At 49.6% G+C, this 18,305-nt stretch overlaps 1 protein-coding gene across 4 annotated transcripts in view; it reads left to right on the top strand.

The window, feature by feature from the left end:
• The window catches only part of Kirrel3 (kirre like nephrin family adhesion molecule 3), a 560,014-nt gene that overhangs the window by 469,081 nt on the left and 72,628 nt on the right, over positions 1-18,305 (top strand). For all 4 annotated transcript variants that reach the window (XM_087905734.1, XM_087905733.1, XM_087905736.1 and 1 more), the window contains exon 4: positions 1,261-1,410. In XM_087905734.1, coding sequence (XP_087761860.1) covers positions 1,261-1,410 — 150 coding nt within the window. The remainder of the gene's footprint in view (positions 1-1,260; positions 1,411-18,305) is intronic.

The raw sequence follows: 18,305 nt of genomic DNA, 5'->3' as shown, positions 1-18,305 counted from the left end.
TGGGGACAAAACTTCTCTCCTTGGTCCTTTCCAAGTAAATCCCTCCCTCCCTTTACATTCCCTTCTCTCTTGCTTGGTGCACTCTTTGTGGATTTCAGAATCAATATCTCTCTCTCTCTCTCTCCTCCCTTTCCCTCCCCCTCTGCCCCCCCTTCTCCCCTTCCCCCTTAGTTCCCTTAGCAAACTCCACTGAATACAGACAGCACTTCCCAGAGCAACAACTCATAGCCAGGTCTGCCTACCCAACATGCCCTATACTTTTGAGTGTAACCTTGGCTTCTCCCGTTTTCCTTAGAGTTTAGAACTAGCATCAAACACACACACACACACACACACACACACACACACACACACACACCATCCTGAGAAGCTATTGCTTTTGTGCTCCTCCACACACACTGAGATCAAAGGCCTGATCAGGTGCCAGAGGGCTCCACGGCTGTGCCTCTGCCACCAGCGCCCACCCCACCACGCGAGCTCCCCCTGAGCTAAGAAGGGAAGCCCAGTCATCTCAGCCCATGAAATAAATCAGCAATGCACAGATGAACAAGGGGAAACACGGGAGTCATCCATGAAATAAGAGGCTCGATAAGAGCCTGAAGGTGGGGCTCTGATAGAACACTGAGCTATACAAGCAGAGAGCCAATGAGATGGCTCGGAACACTGAGCTATACAAGCAGAGAGCCAATGAGATGGCTCAGAACACTGAGCTATACAAGTAGAGAGCCAATGATGACCTGAGTTCAATCCTTGGGACCAACATGATAGAAAGAGAGAACCAACTGCCTCAAGTTGTCCTCTGACCTCCGTGTGGGTGGCATGTCTGTGTCCACACACATGTGAAGAAACAAACAAACAAATTAGGAGAGAAAGAAAGTTTCTCTATTTAAAAAAATAGAGAAACAAGGGTTCGGGGCTGTTGGGGCTGAGCGGTCCAGTAATCTGGGTAAAGAAGCAGCAAGGGAGCTGCTCAGAGGAAGTCTTATTATATAATAAAGTGTCCTGTATATCCGTCACCAGAAGGCCACCTGAGGTCAGCTCTGCCCAGGCCAGATATCAGACCCCCTAGCCCACCTTCCAGAAAGATCTTTCTTTGGCAGAAGGGAGGAAATCTGACAGGAAGACCTCGGCCTGAGCCACTATTCCCTAGGTGTATGTTTCCTTTTCCAAGAGAGCTTTTGGAGCCACTCCATCTAAGGGGTCACAGCATCTCAGCCACGGGACTACCTTGATCTCTCAACCTTCCTGCTTTCTCCCCAGGTTACCCCCAGTACCTGGTGGTGGGAAACCACCTGTCGGGAGAGCACCACCTGAAGATCCTGCGGGCCGAGCTGCAAGATGACGCCGTGTACGAGTGCCAGGCCATCCAGGCTGCCATCCGGTCCCGCCCCGCACGCCTCACAGTCCTGGGTAAGTCACCTGCACACAAACATGCAGGGGTGATGTAAGGACTTCAGGAAACACCAAGGGCTCGGCTACTGGTGGGTCCTTCTGACGAAGCTGGAGGAGGGACACTCTCCATTGGCTATCATCCTGTCTGGTCCTCCCCGCTTCTGCCCTCTCCTCTTTCCTCCCCTCCAAGGGGGACTGAAAAAGATCCCCACCTTGGGAAGTCATATTGCCACCATCTGTCACTGGCCCACCCAGTGTGTTTGGCTGCACACTGGCGAGCAGATGAGGATCCTGGGTGCTCAGTTGCGTAAATGAGGCCAGGCCTGTAGCAGCAATGCAAGCTCAGAAGAAAGTATGACAGGGTATGAGTGACCTTTCTTCCTAAACCAACTTCCAAATGGGCCAGAAAAGCTCCAAATGCCCTGACCTCCCTAAAGAACAAGCCTCGAGTTTGGTTCTCCATGACTTCATGAATCACCAAAGACCGAATCCCAGTTCTCTCGGGTCATTCCAATGAGATTTCACTTCAGGGCCTTGCTTATTCTAACCATTTTTCATCCTTGGTCTTTGTTTCAAATGTCCCCGGGACAGCCTTCACTAGGACAGACCTGCCTGAAGATGTGGTGGGGATTTGCTCGGTGGCTCCTTGAGCTTCCCAATTTTGATTAAGAGCTCCTTCCTCTGGCCAGGTCTTCCAGAAAAGGGAACTGTGGGCAAACAGTTCACACATAAGTGATGTTCATTCACAGCTGCAAAGCGGCTCCCAGCTGCTCTCAAAGCTCCTCCAGACTGGATCAGGGATTGTTACCGCAGGCGAAAAACTGAGGCTCAGAGAAGCAAAAGGCCTAGACCAACATCCCCCTGCCAGAGCTCTTGGTTCCACCTCCCCGGCCCCATAAGGTTTCATCTCTTCCAGGCGCATGTAGATATACCCTGGGCAGGCGAGAGAGGGAAGCCCCAGCCTGGCCTTGGCAGCCTGCTGGCCGCTGCTGTGGAGCTCAGATGACAGGGTCAGCAGCGGGGACGCTGCTCACGCTCTGAGATGAAATATTTAAAAGCGTGTCAGGGTACCGTCAGATCTACACAGCTAAACATGAGGGGTGCATGATTCCAAGTGCAACTGCGGACAGACCACAGAGGACCAGATAGCAGCTTGGCCTAGGCTGAGCCTGGGAGGGCAGGCATCAGACCTTCACCCCCCTCCAACCCCGCCTGGCCAGAAAGGGGTGGGAAAGAAACCCTCTGTGGAATTGATGGTCTGGGGGCAGGGACCAGGCAGGGTGTGTGTTAGAGGACAGACAAGGACACCACAGAGAGCAATGGCCGTTTTCTTTTCCTCCTTGAGATGCGGCTAAATTGAGAAGGGGTCTACAATTCTCTGTAGGGTTGGGGAAAAGCTGGGGAAGACACGGGCCAGGTATGTTTCCTGATTTGGGCAGAGCACATCTTCCAAATGAAGCTGTAGGATGTTCACCTTCAGAGACTGCTCAGTCCCTGTCCTTAGGAAGTCTTCCCCTGTCCCCTCACACCCCCTCCATGGGGCTGCCAGAGAACGCTAGAAAGAGAAGACCTAAGCACTATCCATACCTCTGAAGCCGTGCGTGCGGGAGCTAAAACAGGACACCACCTTGTCCTCAGAGTATAGAGGACTCACCAGTCTTAAGCCTCCTTGTTCCCTGCTATCTCAGTTCATCCACAAAGTATTGAAATTCCAGATTATTCCATGTGCTTTACTGATACGCTCACGAAGAGACTCAGAGAGGCAAAGGCATGCCCAGGAGGTCCCACAGCTTGATTAACATTTAAAATCGATTCCACGGTTCCAGCCCCAGACCAACACTGTTTGCCCAGTCTTCTGGTCTCAAATGCCAGTAGGGTGTCATCTGTCTACCTGGTTAAAAGCCAGGCTTCTCCAGGCAGGGCCTCAGAATTCAATCTAAACAGACCCAATTTTGTCTTGGGGGGTCACCTCTAAAAGACGTCCACTTTTCTCTCTCTGTACCTGTCAGGGCCTTGGCCTGGCATTGTGCCTGGGGCACAGGGCTGGGTTTGTGTGGGTGAGGTGTTTATTTAAGCCTGGAGATCAACTGGAAGAGTGACTGGTTACAGAGGCCCTATCAGGGGGCTCTGAGACGATTTCCACAGACAGAAAGGAAGATCGAGCTGGCATCTCCTACATCGGTCATTCACCTAAGCAAACTGGATTTGGGTCAGAAAAGGCTGCCAGGCTCTGCCCGTAGGCTTCCTTGATGCCTTGAGGCTCCACATTCCTGGCCTCGGCTGTTTTCTCTGGGTGAAGAATTCCCACTTCCCTACCCCAGGGAGTCTCAGGGCCCCTCCCAGTCTAGTACGTCACCTCTAGTCCAGCAGGATTCCGCCTGGCTAAGATTCTACAGATATATATCCCCTCATACTGCCCCTAACCGGAAGTCAAAATGGAAAGGGCTCCTGGTCTCAGGATGAGACAGATGCAATGGTTGTTGAGGATTTTTAAGGTTATTAAAGCCTTCCCGACCAACAGAGACCCTCCACCTGCTCTGCTGTGACATCTCTGCCCAGGAAAGTGTCTGGGCCAGTTCCCTGAGGAGGGCGGCCTTCCCTGTGTTCCAGGAATAGGAGAGCTTCCTAATTTACTCTGTATTTGCCTGAGATAGATTTTTAATTAAATAAAGTAAGAGCTTGATTAGAACCTGCGGAAGATGTGAGGGCAGAATCAGATGGTATTCCGGCAAAATCGCAAAGCAAACACTCTGGCTGGAGCACAGGGAGGCCCCGGGAGGTCTCCCGTCAAAGCGCCAAGTGAGGAGGGCAAATACGAGAGATTATATAGCCAGCAGATGTGTTCCGCTAGAATATGCGTCTGCCAGCAGCACGCTCAAAGAAGCTGGGGGGCCAGCTCTCCAAGTCTGCCTGGCTCTGGGGAGGGCATGGGGACCAGCCCAGCAGCCAAGCCTAGAGTCACAGACACATTAATTAGTGTTGTGTTTCCAGCACTCAGAAGCAATCAGACAAGAAACAGCTCTGAGGAGAGTTTTCACTAGCCTGGGAGGCAGAGGAGGCAGGAGCCAGAGAATGGGGAGAAAGTGGGGAATGAATTGAGTCTATGAGGCCAAGCACCCCAGATAAGGAAGCTACAACCCTGGTTGAGGTCAGCTTGAGTTCCCTCAGCAATCCAGCCGACTGCCAAGGGCTATCCTTGACTCCACCTGTTATACACACACACACACACACACACACACACACACACACACACACACATCAACTCAGGAAGTCTCGCTACCTATGGAGGAAATGCCCTCAGGGTTAAAAAGTCAGCTGTGTGACCCTGACACCGTTACTCAACCTCTCTGGGCCCCAGTTTCTTGGTGTGCAGAACGTGAAGTGATGACTGAACAAATGATGTCTAAGAATTGTTCAGCTCCCACAAGGCCTTCTTCCCAGTCAGAAGTCCAATGTGCCACATCAACTATTTTAGGAAAATGGGCCATTCCCCACCGGAGCTGAGGTTCGCACGGTGCCTGAGGCTGAGAAAGTAATTGGTCGGGATGGCTTAGACAACAGCCACCTTGAAGCTGGGACACAGCATCTCACAAAGTCTTGCCAGGCTTCTCTAGGTACCCCGTTTTCACACGCCTGTAGCCATCTATGCAGCAGCTCAGCTTGGATGAACATTACAAGGGGACACACACACACACACATGCACACGTGCAAGTGCTTGTGCAAGCGTGCATGCGTGTGTGTGTGTGTGTGTGTGTGTGTGTGTGTGTGTGTGTACAGAGCTGTGGAGGAGTAAGAGGAACCCTCTGTGGGGAAACAGAGTACCATCTAACAAAAAATTGTGTGATGCTCCATCCATTTTAAAGCAATAACACAGGCATGCATGACGGACGGCACCCCTGCTCTTACCACACGCAAGAGCCCAGGGTCTGTACGGCGTCATTTCATTGATCTTTCCAAATGCCGGAAGACTCAGGTAGTAAAGACTGGTAGGAGCAAAGGGGAAGTGGAGACCGCAAATTTGGTCAAGAAATGTTTCCTGAATGCCTTTCAGATCTAGATGTTCAAGATTCCTCAGTAAGTGGAACATAAAGCCATCCCTTGTCTGGCGAAGCTTGCGTGTAGTAGGGTACAAGGCATCTGGCAAATGACGATCAGACTCAGAGAATAAACTGTGTCGTTAGAATGTCCCATGGTGATAGATGCCATGGAAAGGAGGAGTAGAGCCGGGGAGGGAGGGTCAGAAGAGAGAAGGGCTTGGGTGTCAGGTCAGTTAGTAAAGGGACTTTGCCCCAGCTGTTCCTCCCATGTCCTCTTCTTCCTGGTTCAGTCTAATATTGATTCTGCTGTCTTTGAGGCTCCCATTAGAAATTAGATTTTCTAATGAATTATTTAAGATGGCAACTAAGTCTGTTCAAAGAAAGCGGGCATCTTTTACGATGACGCCAAGCCCTGATACAGGGCAAACAGATATGTTCCTTAACTGTTCTCCCGCAGAATGGGCAGCAACTCTGTAGTCTTTACGCCCGTTGCTGCTGTGACAGAAATCACAGACAAAAGCAACTTAACTTGGGGAGGTTTTGTTTTAGCCTAGGGCTCAAGGAGTTAAGGCATGGCAGCTGGGACCAGTTCAGTCCAAGGTATGAGCATCACCAACCACTTTCCTCGTTCCACTATGGGATTGATGAATGCTGATGCTAGCTCCTTTGTTCCTTTGATTGTCTGATCCCCCATCCCATGGATGGTGCCACCTACATCTGGGCGGGGTCCTTCCTCCTCCACCAATCCTGTCTGGAAATACTCTCACACACATGCCCAGAAGCGTGACTCCTAGGTGGCTCTAAGCGCAGTCAAGTTGGCAATGAAGATTAGCCATCACAGGCTCCCAGTTCTCAACTCCCAAACTACAGATGGCTATACAGAGGAGCTGTGAATACCCTGAGCACATCCAATCATGGACGCAGAGCTGATAAAGCACTTAAGAGTGCTGGCTTCTAGATGGTTCTGAGTCTAGGTATTTGTTGGGACAAATGAGCTACTTAACATAAAATGGCAAGTATGTAGATGTAGTTGAAGCATTCTAGAGACATAGAGGAGAATTTGTCTCAGTGGAACAGAACCCAGAACCCCTGCCACGGCCCACAAGGTCCCTGAAGTATGCCTTCTTCCTTCTTTCCAGCATAGCCACACTGTGCATGGTGCATAACCACCCCCTGCTCCATGAGGCACCTCTGAGCCTGCCTCCAGCCCTTCCAACAGCCCTGCTTGTATCTTCCCTCGGCTAATTCCTGTATATCTGACAAGATATACCTTAGGCATCACCTCCTCTAGGAAGACTTTCCTGAAGGTTGCATAGCCTGACTATTGTTCCTTCTGCCATCTGTAGGCTCCATGACAACTCATTTTCTGTCTGCTTCCCCCACAAAGTCGGTTAGGAACATCTAGCAACCTTCATGCCTGGCCTGGGAGTACACACTAGGCGCTCAATGAATGTTCGCGGTGGCCATTAAAGCAACAGGGCTTGGGGACAACTAGAGGAAACACAGTGCAAGCAGATAGCAGTGCCAAGCACACATGAGGGTTACATGGTATAGTGCAGCATGAGGTTATATGATATGGTCTTGTGCCATGTGGTGTTGTATGACATTGTGTCGTATGGTGTTGTGCGGTATAGTGTTGAGCAATATATGGCATGGGGTGGATGACATTGTGATATGTAGAATGTTGGGTGTTATTTAGAGAGGCACTATATATATATAGCCTCTCGTGGTTTGGAGCCCACACTCTGGAAGCCAGATTGCCCGCACATAGAACCCGGCTGTGCTCCTTCACCGAGGGTGTAACCTGATCACGTTACTCAACTTCCTCTGCCTGCATCTAAAGTGGGAGAGAGAACCACAGTGCCTTTGTGATGACAATATGATTCAACGAAAGAACATAGGCAAGCATACCTCAAAATAGCGCCTGATACACAGCAAGACTTAACAGCATATGGCTGTTATTATATTAGCTGGTTCTCTCACCGCTATTACTGTTCAGTGCCCAGAATCACCAGTCAGTAGCCGTCCTTCCCAGAGCACCAGCTTCTGGCCTGGGGACACTTGTTCACAGAGACAGCACGCAGGAAGCTAGATTCCCAGAGGCCCCGCCCAGGCACACGCACAGAAGACAAGCAGAATTGATTCCTTATCTCCTTATTAGGCCTGTTTAGCTGAGCCGTGGCCTGGTCTTAGGTGCTGTATCTCATTTGGGCTGTGTGCCGGTTTCCTGCCACATTCATTACCCTCAATCGCCCCCCAGATAGGGAGCAAACAAGCCAGCGATGGGAGAGGAGAGCGAGAAAAACATCCTTATCTCCCAAAGTTCCATATGGAAGCCAGGCTCAGCTAGTCTGCACACATCTCCTACACCTTCCACACGACACCAGGTCCTTCCCTCTCCTGTGCCCTCCTGGGTGGTCCAGACCACCTCAGTGTCACGTCCACTCCCTTTCTTTGGTCATTACTCACACCCTCCTTTCCTAGTCGTCTTGCCCACCCCTCGAGTGACAAAGTAAACACAACAAGAAACTATGGCATTCCCAAATTGACTGAAAGCGTCTCACTTCTAAACTCAAAGTCTCAGGCTTAAGAGCTGGGGGCAGTGATCCTTTGAGATCTGTAGTTGAGTTCCATTCCACCCTGGGTATCTGCACCACAGTCAATGGGGACCAAGGGAGATGTGGGCACTCCTGGGTTAAACGGAGCTGATCTGCAGAGTCGGGTCACTCTCTAGTCTCCTTTGCTCTGAGATGTCCTCTGTTTCAGCTTCTTTGGACATGGGGTGCCTTCCAAGCTAGGCCATCTATCATGGAGAGGAGTGAGAAAGGAAGCGGGGGACTCAGCCATGCCCCAGGCTCTAAGAAGCCTAGGAAACCCTCAGGGGTTGAGGCAAACAGGAGGTTTCCATTCCCTGCCCTGTGGGAAGTCAAGGCCAGGCCTGTACTTCCTTCCCAAGTGGCCTAGAAGCCTGACACTACTTGTCCAAGGGCTCACTCTTTATAAAGCTGGAGATGACAACCCAACCTCCCCTCGGCTTTTTGAACTTTCAAAACCAGGACACGGGAAGGTAGAAAGATTCTTAGGAGCCCAGTCAGGATCTGCTGAACTCACAAGACACTCAACTACCTGCTCTGAGACCCCACAAGCCTTAGTACTTCCCACCCACCCGCGGTGCCCCCACCCCCATCTCCAGGGAACTGAGGCCCACCAGGTCATCCCCCATGTAGTCCTAACGAGTGATGCCGCCATGCCCAGAGCAGTGGCCACTCTCCAGGTCCACACAGGAGAGGACTCAAAAGTCACACACTGCTGCCCCCAGCCCTGCCACTGCCCAGCGTGAAACATGGGACTGTGGTGTTTAGCAGCCACTCTGACCACCACCTTCTCCCTGGTAAAAGCAGGAGCTGGAAAGGTGAAGCGGAAATCCATCCCACAGTTTACTTGTGATTTTCCCATACCCACTCATGGTTTGGGGTCCACACAAAGGCCATTGTTCCCCGAGTCCCTCTTCCCTTGCTTCTGAGAGCAAGGATAATGCGTCCTTCCGCTGTTTTAGCCAAGCGTGACCCTGAGCAATGCTGAGCGCGCTCACCTACTCAGCAAGTGTCACACCCCAGAGATCTGCAGAAATCAGGACCAAATCCTCTGGTGTCTGTGTTCAGTTTGAGACCAGCAGCTCCGTGGCTTCTCTGTGCAACACAGGCCCCTTTCCCTCAACCTTCAGGGACAACTGCCTGCGGAGAAACATGGTCCATCTTACCACTCACGGGGCTAGTTCCTGTGGCCTGGGTTGCTTCCAAGCTTCATACAATACAAACAGGAGATCTACCTCTGCCTTGGTACCCATCCTGCTAGACTCATTGTTCTGGATGTCCAGGTAACTACCGGGGCCATTTGAAAGAAATCCTGCATATGCACCCATGACCATACACACAGACACAAGGGGACACACATGCACCTGTGCATGGGCAGTAAGAGTGTGGCGAAATCATTAGTATCCACCTGGAAAAGCAGGAGACTGCTGATCAACGAAACTAGTCGCTTAGAAAACAAACAGCTTCTTGTGAGTGGACAGAGGTATCAGCTGGTACCCCTCGTCAGCCCCAGAGAAGAAAGGGGCAGTTAGAGTATTGTTTCACCAGCTTGAATCCTCTTCTCTATCGATGCCACCGATGACAAGTGAAATGCAGAGAAAGAGTCACTGCAGCCAGGAGTGGAGCAGGGATACCAGGTCACCCAGGAATGAACTGCCTTTCCTGTCCCGGCATCCCCAGTGTCAATCCCCGAAACACCGTCTGAGCCAGCCCAGGGTAAGTCTAGAGAGACTGAGTTGGACAGGGAGCCCTTTAAGAGCTAAAAATAGCTCATCACTGCTCTGCTCTGACCTCAGTCCAGGCCCAAGATGAGGCTTTCATGGCAAATTATGGATTTAAAACTGGCAATGAATCCCCATTACAGCATGAAATGAGAAAGGAAAACGCTGCTGAACAGAAGCCTTCCCCCAGCAGCCAGTGGGCTGAGGGAGGGTGGGGCCTTAGTGAAGGCTTAGAGGCAAATTCACACATCCACATACTGCACTCTATGAGCAGACTCATAGAGGTCATAGACAAGGTGAGAGGGGAGCTGGGGAAGTGGGCAGGGCCCCAAGCCTAAGAGGGGGTGCACCATGACACACCAGGCCAGAACACACAGAGGCAGGGGGGCAACGCCCCGTGGCCAGAAGCGAGGTCCAGCGGTAGAGTTTCTGTATTTGGGGGGAGGGGGTCGGAAAGCAGGTGTGCATGTGAAGTTGTATGTCCTCACCAGCTTATTCAGGCCGGCTAACCATGAGTTCCCAGGGACGCACCTGTTTCTTCCTCCCATGCTCTCACCCCGGAGCTGGGGTTACTGATGTGCAAGCCCAGCAGTTTATGTTATTGCTGCAGATCGATCTCAGGTCCTCAAGGCTACACAGGACGCTTTACCAACTGAGCCAACTCTCCAGTCTCCAGCGATTCATTTTAGGCCAAAAGAATACCATGCCGTGAGTGGAGAGACAGCGCAATGGTTAAGAACACCTGCGCTCAGTTCCCAAAACCTCCATGGCAGCTTACAACCCTGTGTAACTCCAGTTCCAGGAGATGTGGCACCCTCTTCTGGTCTCTACAGACACCAAGCTCACACACAATTCACACACATTCATACACGCAAAACACTCACGCATAATTTTTTTTAACTAAAAGATGACTCGCTGCTTCTGGCGTGGGGATGGCCCCTGCTCTGCTACTGTGTTGCTTCAGTTGGTCCAGCCATAAGCATGTGGGTGTCTATCATGCCTTTACGATCTTCCCAGGAATCGCGGCAGTTCCTGAAGAATGCACGTGTGTGCGCACGCATGCAAGTGTGTATGCACGTGTGCATGCACACATGCGCACTCACACACACACACACACACACACATACTACTAGTACTACTACTACTACTACTACCACCACCACAGCAAATACTTAGCAGGCCCTGATGACCCTCACATGCCCCTCCATCTCCAACCTTCTGCTATTTACTCTCCCTCTGGTACGCCCGCCTAAGGACAGCAGAAGAACTGTCATCACTTTGAGAGTAGACACATAAGAACAGCCACAGACAGCACTGAGGGGTCAGTATATGTCAGTATCCTGATAGACACAGACCCAATCCTTGGTTCAAGCATTTACAGGCATAAGGTATACGCTGTGGGCACAATTAAAAGAAGAGGGAGAGGGACTGGGAAGATGGCCCGGTGGTTACACGCTTGCTGTGCATGGGTGAGGACCAGAGGCCTGACCCCCAGAATCCATGTAAATGCTGAGTGAGAGTGGCGTCCCGCCTGTAATTCTAACTTCAGAAAGCAGGGATGGGGGATCCCCCACAGAAAGCTGACTAGTAAGGCTAGCGATATCCGTGAGCTCTGGGATTGATTGAGAGACCCTGCCTCACTGAATATGGTTGAAAAGCAGAGAGACCTAGAATTGCCAGCATCAACCTCAGGCCTCCATATGTACATGCACCCACAGGTCCGTATACCTACACACATGTGTGACCACACACATGCAAACACACATGGGAAAATGGAAAAAAAATAAGTAGGGAGTTTAAGTTGCTTCTGAGAAGACTTGAGGAGGAGAAGCTTCCCCTCAAATATTTGAAGAAGGAAAATAGATTTATTTCACAGAGCTCAAGAGCGGAACCGGGCCGGGCAGGATGTGTTTTATCTTAGCAATTAAAACTGAGAGCCTGAACGCAGTGAAGTGGTAAGCACTCTGTCTCTTGGAGTATCCAAGCAGTCACTGCGCTCCCCACGTGCCTGTTTCTAGAGGGACGAAGTGAATTTATCCACAGTTGTGAGACTCTAATTGTAAGACTGAGCTCCAGGAATTAAGGGGGTGTCCTGAGGGAGGGACAATGCAGAGAAGACCTAGGATCATGGCGAGATGTTCGCTTCCAACCAGTGAGAGAGAGAGAGCTCCCATTCTAAGTGGAATATTAACCTAGGTCAAAAGTTGGTGAAAATGTAGAGACACAGTGCTACCTCCAGGGTGGTAACCTTGTCACAGGGAGAGTCACAGACAGTAGAAGCCGCTGGATAACAATCAAACCCTGTAGCAGCCTGAAAACCTGTTGACAAAATCTTGATGTGCCATGGGAATGTCATGATAGGAACAAGAGCATCAGGCCTGATAAAAGGCGAGGCAGGGCCTCATATGGCCTTCCTAATGTCAACCTCATGCCATACACACCAGCTGCAGAAACAACTCGGCATCCAAGAGCATTCAAAGGTCCAGGCAATGGCAGTGAAACCCAACCACCTCCCTGGAGGAATTCCACATGAATCCAAGCTTGAATGGCATCACGTGTGTGGTTTAATTAGGAGCAGTAAGGCCTTTTCACCTAGGTGAAAGGCAAGGTGAGACTTGGTACAGTCGTAACGAGGTGAGTCGAGGCTCACGGAAGAAAAAGTGGGGGCCAGGATGGTGCAGAACATGGCAATATGTCAGAGCAAGAGAAACAGTTTCGTCAGAGCTGACATACCCATGCTTAAGACACTGGCATTCCCCAACAAGGTCTGGTCATCAGACCAGATCACTGATAAGGACAGGGATGGGACCTAGCTTCAGACCTCCATCGCCGAATCTAATGGTGCCAGGCTTAAGGAAGCTGCCACTGGGCACATCATCTGTCCACGGATACGGCAGCGTATCAGCTGCTTCTAAGTGGAGAAGAAAGACAACTCCAGTTAGTTGCTCTGTGTACCTGCCAGGGCCCCATTAGTCCACACATGAGCATTCCCATACTCTCTTGCCAACTCAATCAGGTAGGCCCAGGTCACCAGAGAGGTCCGTTACCAAGCCCAAGCTCACATGAGAAAGTTAAAGAGCCAGAACCTGAACCGATCCTTCTCAGATTGTGCTCCGAGTCAGCTGCCTGCCTCCCACATACAATCACGGACGGTGGGCGGCTCTCCATCTGGCCTCTGGGAACTGTAGAAGCTTGTCAGAACCCTCTCGGAGTCCACAGAGCCAGAGTTTTGTCCTGGACAGTTAGCTAACGGTTCCAGAAAGCCCTTCCTGCCAGACCTTGTCCCTCAAACCACTTTGGAAGCCAGGTGACCTACCACATCCTCTACCTCCCGCTTCGCGCCCGATCGTGGCTGCTTTCCTATCTCTTACCCCGTCACGCAAGGTTTGACCGCTGCCCTGTCTGTGTGACTGGAGCAGGTTTTCCTGGGAGACTGGTTCATGGGCCAGGGAAATATATAGAGCTGCCCACTTCTCACAATATCGAGCAGCTGAGCCCTGCAAGCTGAGAAGACTTGTAGAAGGAGCGGTGGGCTGAGTCCCGCCACCCGGCTCCCGCACGGCTAGCTTTACATCCGAAATAATTATACGGACTGACTCCCAAAACACTTGTGTTTTTACAAGACGATCAAGATGTTTGTGAATACGCATATAAAAGAAGAACTTTTCATATGTAATTATGTCAGGAAAGGTTAAGAGATCACCCAGGTGATGGCTCTGGTGGCAGAGCTAAGAAAGAAAAGTGAGGGTCACGTACCTTCCCGCAGAACAGCAGGCTCTGCTCTAACCCAAACACACCACTTCTCACACCCTCTGCTCTCTTTCTCCCACACAGTCACTAGGATATTGGAGAAAACCCATTTTACAGATGGGTCCATTGAAGTCAGAGAGGAAAGGAAATACAGCCAGCTTCTGCCTCTCAGAGTTCCCTATTCACAAAAGTATCTGAAATTATTGCATGTATATATAGGGCTTTTCTTGTCATTATTCCCTAAATAATACAGTGTAATAGGTATCCACGTGTCATTCCCATTGTATCCAGCATCATGAGTGGTCTAGAGAGGATTTACAGGACACAGGAGGATGTCCATAGGATATATATGAATATCACATCATTTCATGTAATGGACATGAACAGCCATGGATTTTGATATCCAAGAGAGACTTTCACCAAACACATTCCTAACGATGCTGTTCTTTTCGGCATTGTTGGATTATTTTCTTAATCACATTGTCAAATTGTTCATTGCTAGTATATAGAAATACAATTGGCTTGGTATGGGTGGAGCCGCATGTCAATCAATTCCTTCCTCTGCTAAACGTGCATTTAATACGCCTGAGCTGCCAAGCGTCCTCACTTAGCCGCATGGTGCGTTGTAGAGTAGCAGTGACTAACCTCCATTAACACGAGGCTGCTTGGAGACTGTGGCTCTCTGCCCAGCCTCTGAGAGCAAGGGACCACACTCGCCAGCCCAGGAAAAGACAACTCCAAATGCGGTTTGCCCTGGATGCATGCCGCTTTCACACCTTCATAAAGTGAAAAGAAGTCATTAGCTGAGTCATCAAACTGTAAGCCAAGGACCATCTGTAAACGTTTGGATCCCATAACCTTGCTAGCTACTCTTTTCTGATCTAATTGGGTTTTTTTTTTCTGTATTCTATATGATTTTCAACATACAGAATCATTTTGTCTGCACACAAAGACTGTCTGATTCTTTCCCGTTCTGCAGCCTTTTGTCCTTATTGTACCTTCTGTACCAGGCGCGACTTCCAGTCCAAGGCTGAGCATAAGCGGTTAAAAACACACTCTAGCTCGGTTTCCAGGATTAGAGGGAAGCGTCTCACCATGCTATTTCACGCCAGCTGAACGGTTGCCATCCACGCTGGGAATCGGGTTGAAGTACCCATATGTCCCTACTTTGTCGAGATGGCTTCTTACTTCATTTTTAACTGACATACAAACCGGCGCGTGTTCCTGGGGTACGACGTGACACTTCAAAACATGCCCGTGTGATACAGCGATCAAACCCAGATAATTAGCATATCTACCACCTCGAATATCCAGAATGCCTTGGTGGTGAGACTACTTGGTCTCCCTGGTCTAGCGATCTTAAAACGCACATGATGCTGCTGCTAATCACCGTCACCCTACTGTGTAACACGGCACCAGAACCTTCTTGTCTTATCAAATTATAGCTTTGCGCTGACTACTCTGTTGAGAGTCTTTATCTTAAGTAGTGTCAGATCTCGTGACATGCTTTTCTGCTTTCTTAACATGATCGTGTGGGGTTCATTCCTCATTCTATTAATATGGTCTATTAATTGGATTTCAACTATCCAACAACCCTGAAGTTCTCAGGATTAAGGCGTCCTGTTTGGTCCCTGTGTGTGGTATGTCTTATGTTGCTGCAGCCTGTTTGCTAACACCTTGTTGAGTGCTTTTTGTCTATATTCATCATGGACAGCATCCCCTAGTTCTTTCTTTAAAAAAAAAAAAGTTTAGTTTTATTTTACATGCCAATCCCAGCTCCCCTCCCTTCCCTCCTCCCACTCCCCCTTCTTCCCCTGCCCCATCTCTCTATCCACTCCTCAGAGAGGGTTAGGCCTCCCATGGCGAGTCAACAAAGTCTGTCACATCGCACTGAGGCAGGATCAAGACCCTCCGTCCTGTATCTAGCCTGAGCAAGGTATCTCTCCATAGGGAATGGACTCCAAAAAGCCAGTTCATGCACTAGGGATAAATACTGGTTCCACTGCCAGTGGCCCCACAAACTGCCCAAATCACACAACTGTCACCCACATCAAGAGGACCTAGTTCGGTCACATGCAGGTTCCCCAGCTGTCAGTCTAAAGTCAGTGAGCTCACACTAGCTTGGGTCAGCTGTTTCCATGGGTTTCCCCATCATGGTCTTGATCCATTTGCTCATATTCTCACTCCTTCCTCTCTTAAGCTGGACACTGGGAGCTCAGCCCAGTGCTTAGCAGTGGATCTCTGCATCTACTTCCATCAGTTGCTGGATGAAGGTTCTATGATGACAATTAAGGTGTCATCAGTCTGATTAAAGGGGAAGGCCAGATAGGCACCCTCTCCCTTATTGCATAGAGTCTTGTCTGTCCTTGTAGATTCCTGGAAATCTCCCTAGATCCAGGTTTCTTGCTAACCACATACTGGTTCCCTCTATCAAGATAATCTTTTTTCTTGCTATCCCTCTCTGTCCTTCCCCCAGTTCAACCATCCATATCCCTCATGTCCTCCTCTTCCCTCCCCTTCTCCCTTCCCTCCAACTCTCCCACCTCAATGCTCCAAATTTACCGGTCTTTAGGATTTGGGTACTTACTTGTACCCAATGTTCCAAATTTACCTGCCTTGTAGAATGAGTTGCAAGGATTCCTTTTTCTATTTCTTGGAATGGTCTGTGAAGTATCCAAGTTGCTAGAATTCATCAGTAAAGTACTCTAAATCCAAGAATGTCTTTATAGGAAGGCTTTCATCATGAATTGATTTGGTCAGTTCAGATTACTATAGGGGACTGTGGATCCACAGAAAGTTAGCTTAGGATCTTGGAGCCAGATCCCTCCTTGAGAAAAGCAGAGTCGTGGAAAGGTTCTTAGCAGAGGAGCAACAGGATCTGGCATATAAAAGTTTCCCCACTACTGGGTTGAGGTCTGTAAGGGGACAAGAGAAGGAGACCTATGGGGAGTCTGCTACCATCACAGAGGTCAGTATGGCAGTGAGGGTGGAGAGAGCTGAGCTGATAGTTAAGAAAAGAAACCCAGCTAGTTGCCAAAGTTTCTGCCATGGGCCTTTAAGCTCCATAAGATGGGATGCAAAATTCAGAATGCTTGCAAGCATTTCTGAGACAGACTCAACATTCTCTCATCTCTAAAGTTTAAGAACAATTATTCTAGAGTCTACAGTTGATCTAGAATCTAAACCAGTGTGATGGTCAGTCCAGGCTGTTGTAGCAAACACCACGAGGTGAGTGGCTTAATTATTTATTCTACACAGTTCTGAAGTTGGTCTTCATACTAAGAACCGAACACCAGCAGCGGGGTCAGGTTCCACTGAACACTTGTTTTGGGTCCTTCCTAGGGACATGCCCACAGACAAGGATTCCCTGTTCTTTTACTAGGGATACTAATACCATTGGGAGAGCACTACCCTTATGACATCATCTAACTTGAATTTCTTGCCAAATGTCTCATTTGTAAACATTTTTTTCACCCAGGGTTGGAATTTCAGCATCTATCTATGGCATGCCACCCTAAAAAAGCCAGATTTCATCTGATCCCGGAAGCTAAACAGGGTTGGGTCTCCTTAGTACTTGGACTGAATAATTCTATCAGATGAGTTGGGGTTTAGGGGATCCATGGACATCTGGCCCACAGCAGCCCACCTCTACAGTTTGGGGAAAGTGTGGTTTGGAAGGGTTGAGTTTCTGCCTCCACATCCACCTAGCTAAATAGACATAAAGTCAGATCTGCCCAAGAGTTGTGCACACTGTGGTGGGAAAATACTTCATGAGATGCACAACCAGAACCCCCCTACCTAGGCTGGTGGTTCTCAGCCCACAGATCGAAACTCCTTTCGCAAGCCTCTATCTCTAAAAATAGTTAATTATGATTCATAACATTAGCAAAATTACAGTTATGAAGTAGCAATGAAAATAATTTTATGGTTGTGGGGTCACCTCAACGTGAGGAACTTGTGTCACAGCCTTAGGAAGACAGAAAACACTGTCCTAGACCAATGAGACCATGTGCCCCTGCTTGGGTGCCGTGAGAGCAGGTGCACCAACCTGCTCTTCCTCCAGCTTCTAGCGCCCGCCTGCCTCCCAGGCCAGGATCCCACCTCAGTGTTCATGCCACCTGTACAGTTGTGTCCTCCTCTTCCATTGCCTCTAGTCCCTCCAGGAGCCACTGGTGCAAACCCCACCCTCTCCCAGAAGATCTAAGAGCAGGCCTGTCACCAGCCCCGCTCCCTTTGAGCTCAATGGTTTAGCGAAGCGGTCGCTGATCTGCCTATGAGAATGAGAGTCTTTGGTTGTTATCTACACGGTAATCTTATCTAAACAGATTCAGGTGGCAAGAACAAGGGAGAAAAATAATTAAAGGGGAAGCAGGTGAGATGTTGACATTATTATTACTTAAGTGTTGCAAAGCTTTTCATTCGCGTGTTTATACTGGTGATGCCAATGCGGGGGGTGGGGAGAGTTGGCTGGGCCGATTATCAAAGCTGCACATACGCTCACCCCACCGCCTCGCTGCCTATAAATCTTATTAAACAGCTTCCATTGGCAAGACAGAAAAATAATTAAGGCAAAGGTGAGTGAAATGTTGATGTTATTGCTATAACGCAACGGCCTGTTTGGCTTCCGCACCAAGGAGATGCATTGGAGGGAAATCGGTTTGCAGGATTACCTTTCTGAGGTGAGAAACGGGGCTTCAGGAAGCTGCACTCAGCAGAGCACAGTGACAGGCCAGGAACATTTCCAACCCCGCGCCCACCTCTTAGGAGCCTTTAAGCCCACAGTTTACTTTTTGACTGTGTTCTGTTTTCTC

This window comes from Myodes glareolus, chromosome 4 (genome assembly GCF_982192425.1).
Source record: "Myodes glareolus chromosome 4, mMyoGla1.1, whole genome shotgun sequence".
Classification (NCBI taxonomy): Eukaryota; Metazoa; Chordata; class Mammalia; order Rodentia; family Cricetidae; genus Myodes; species Myodes glareolus.
The sequence above is the reverse complement of the archived record's forward strand: the minus strand, read 5'-3'. Positions and strand labels throughout refer to the sequence as shown.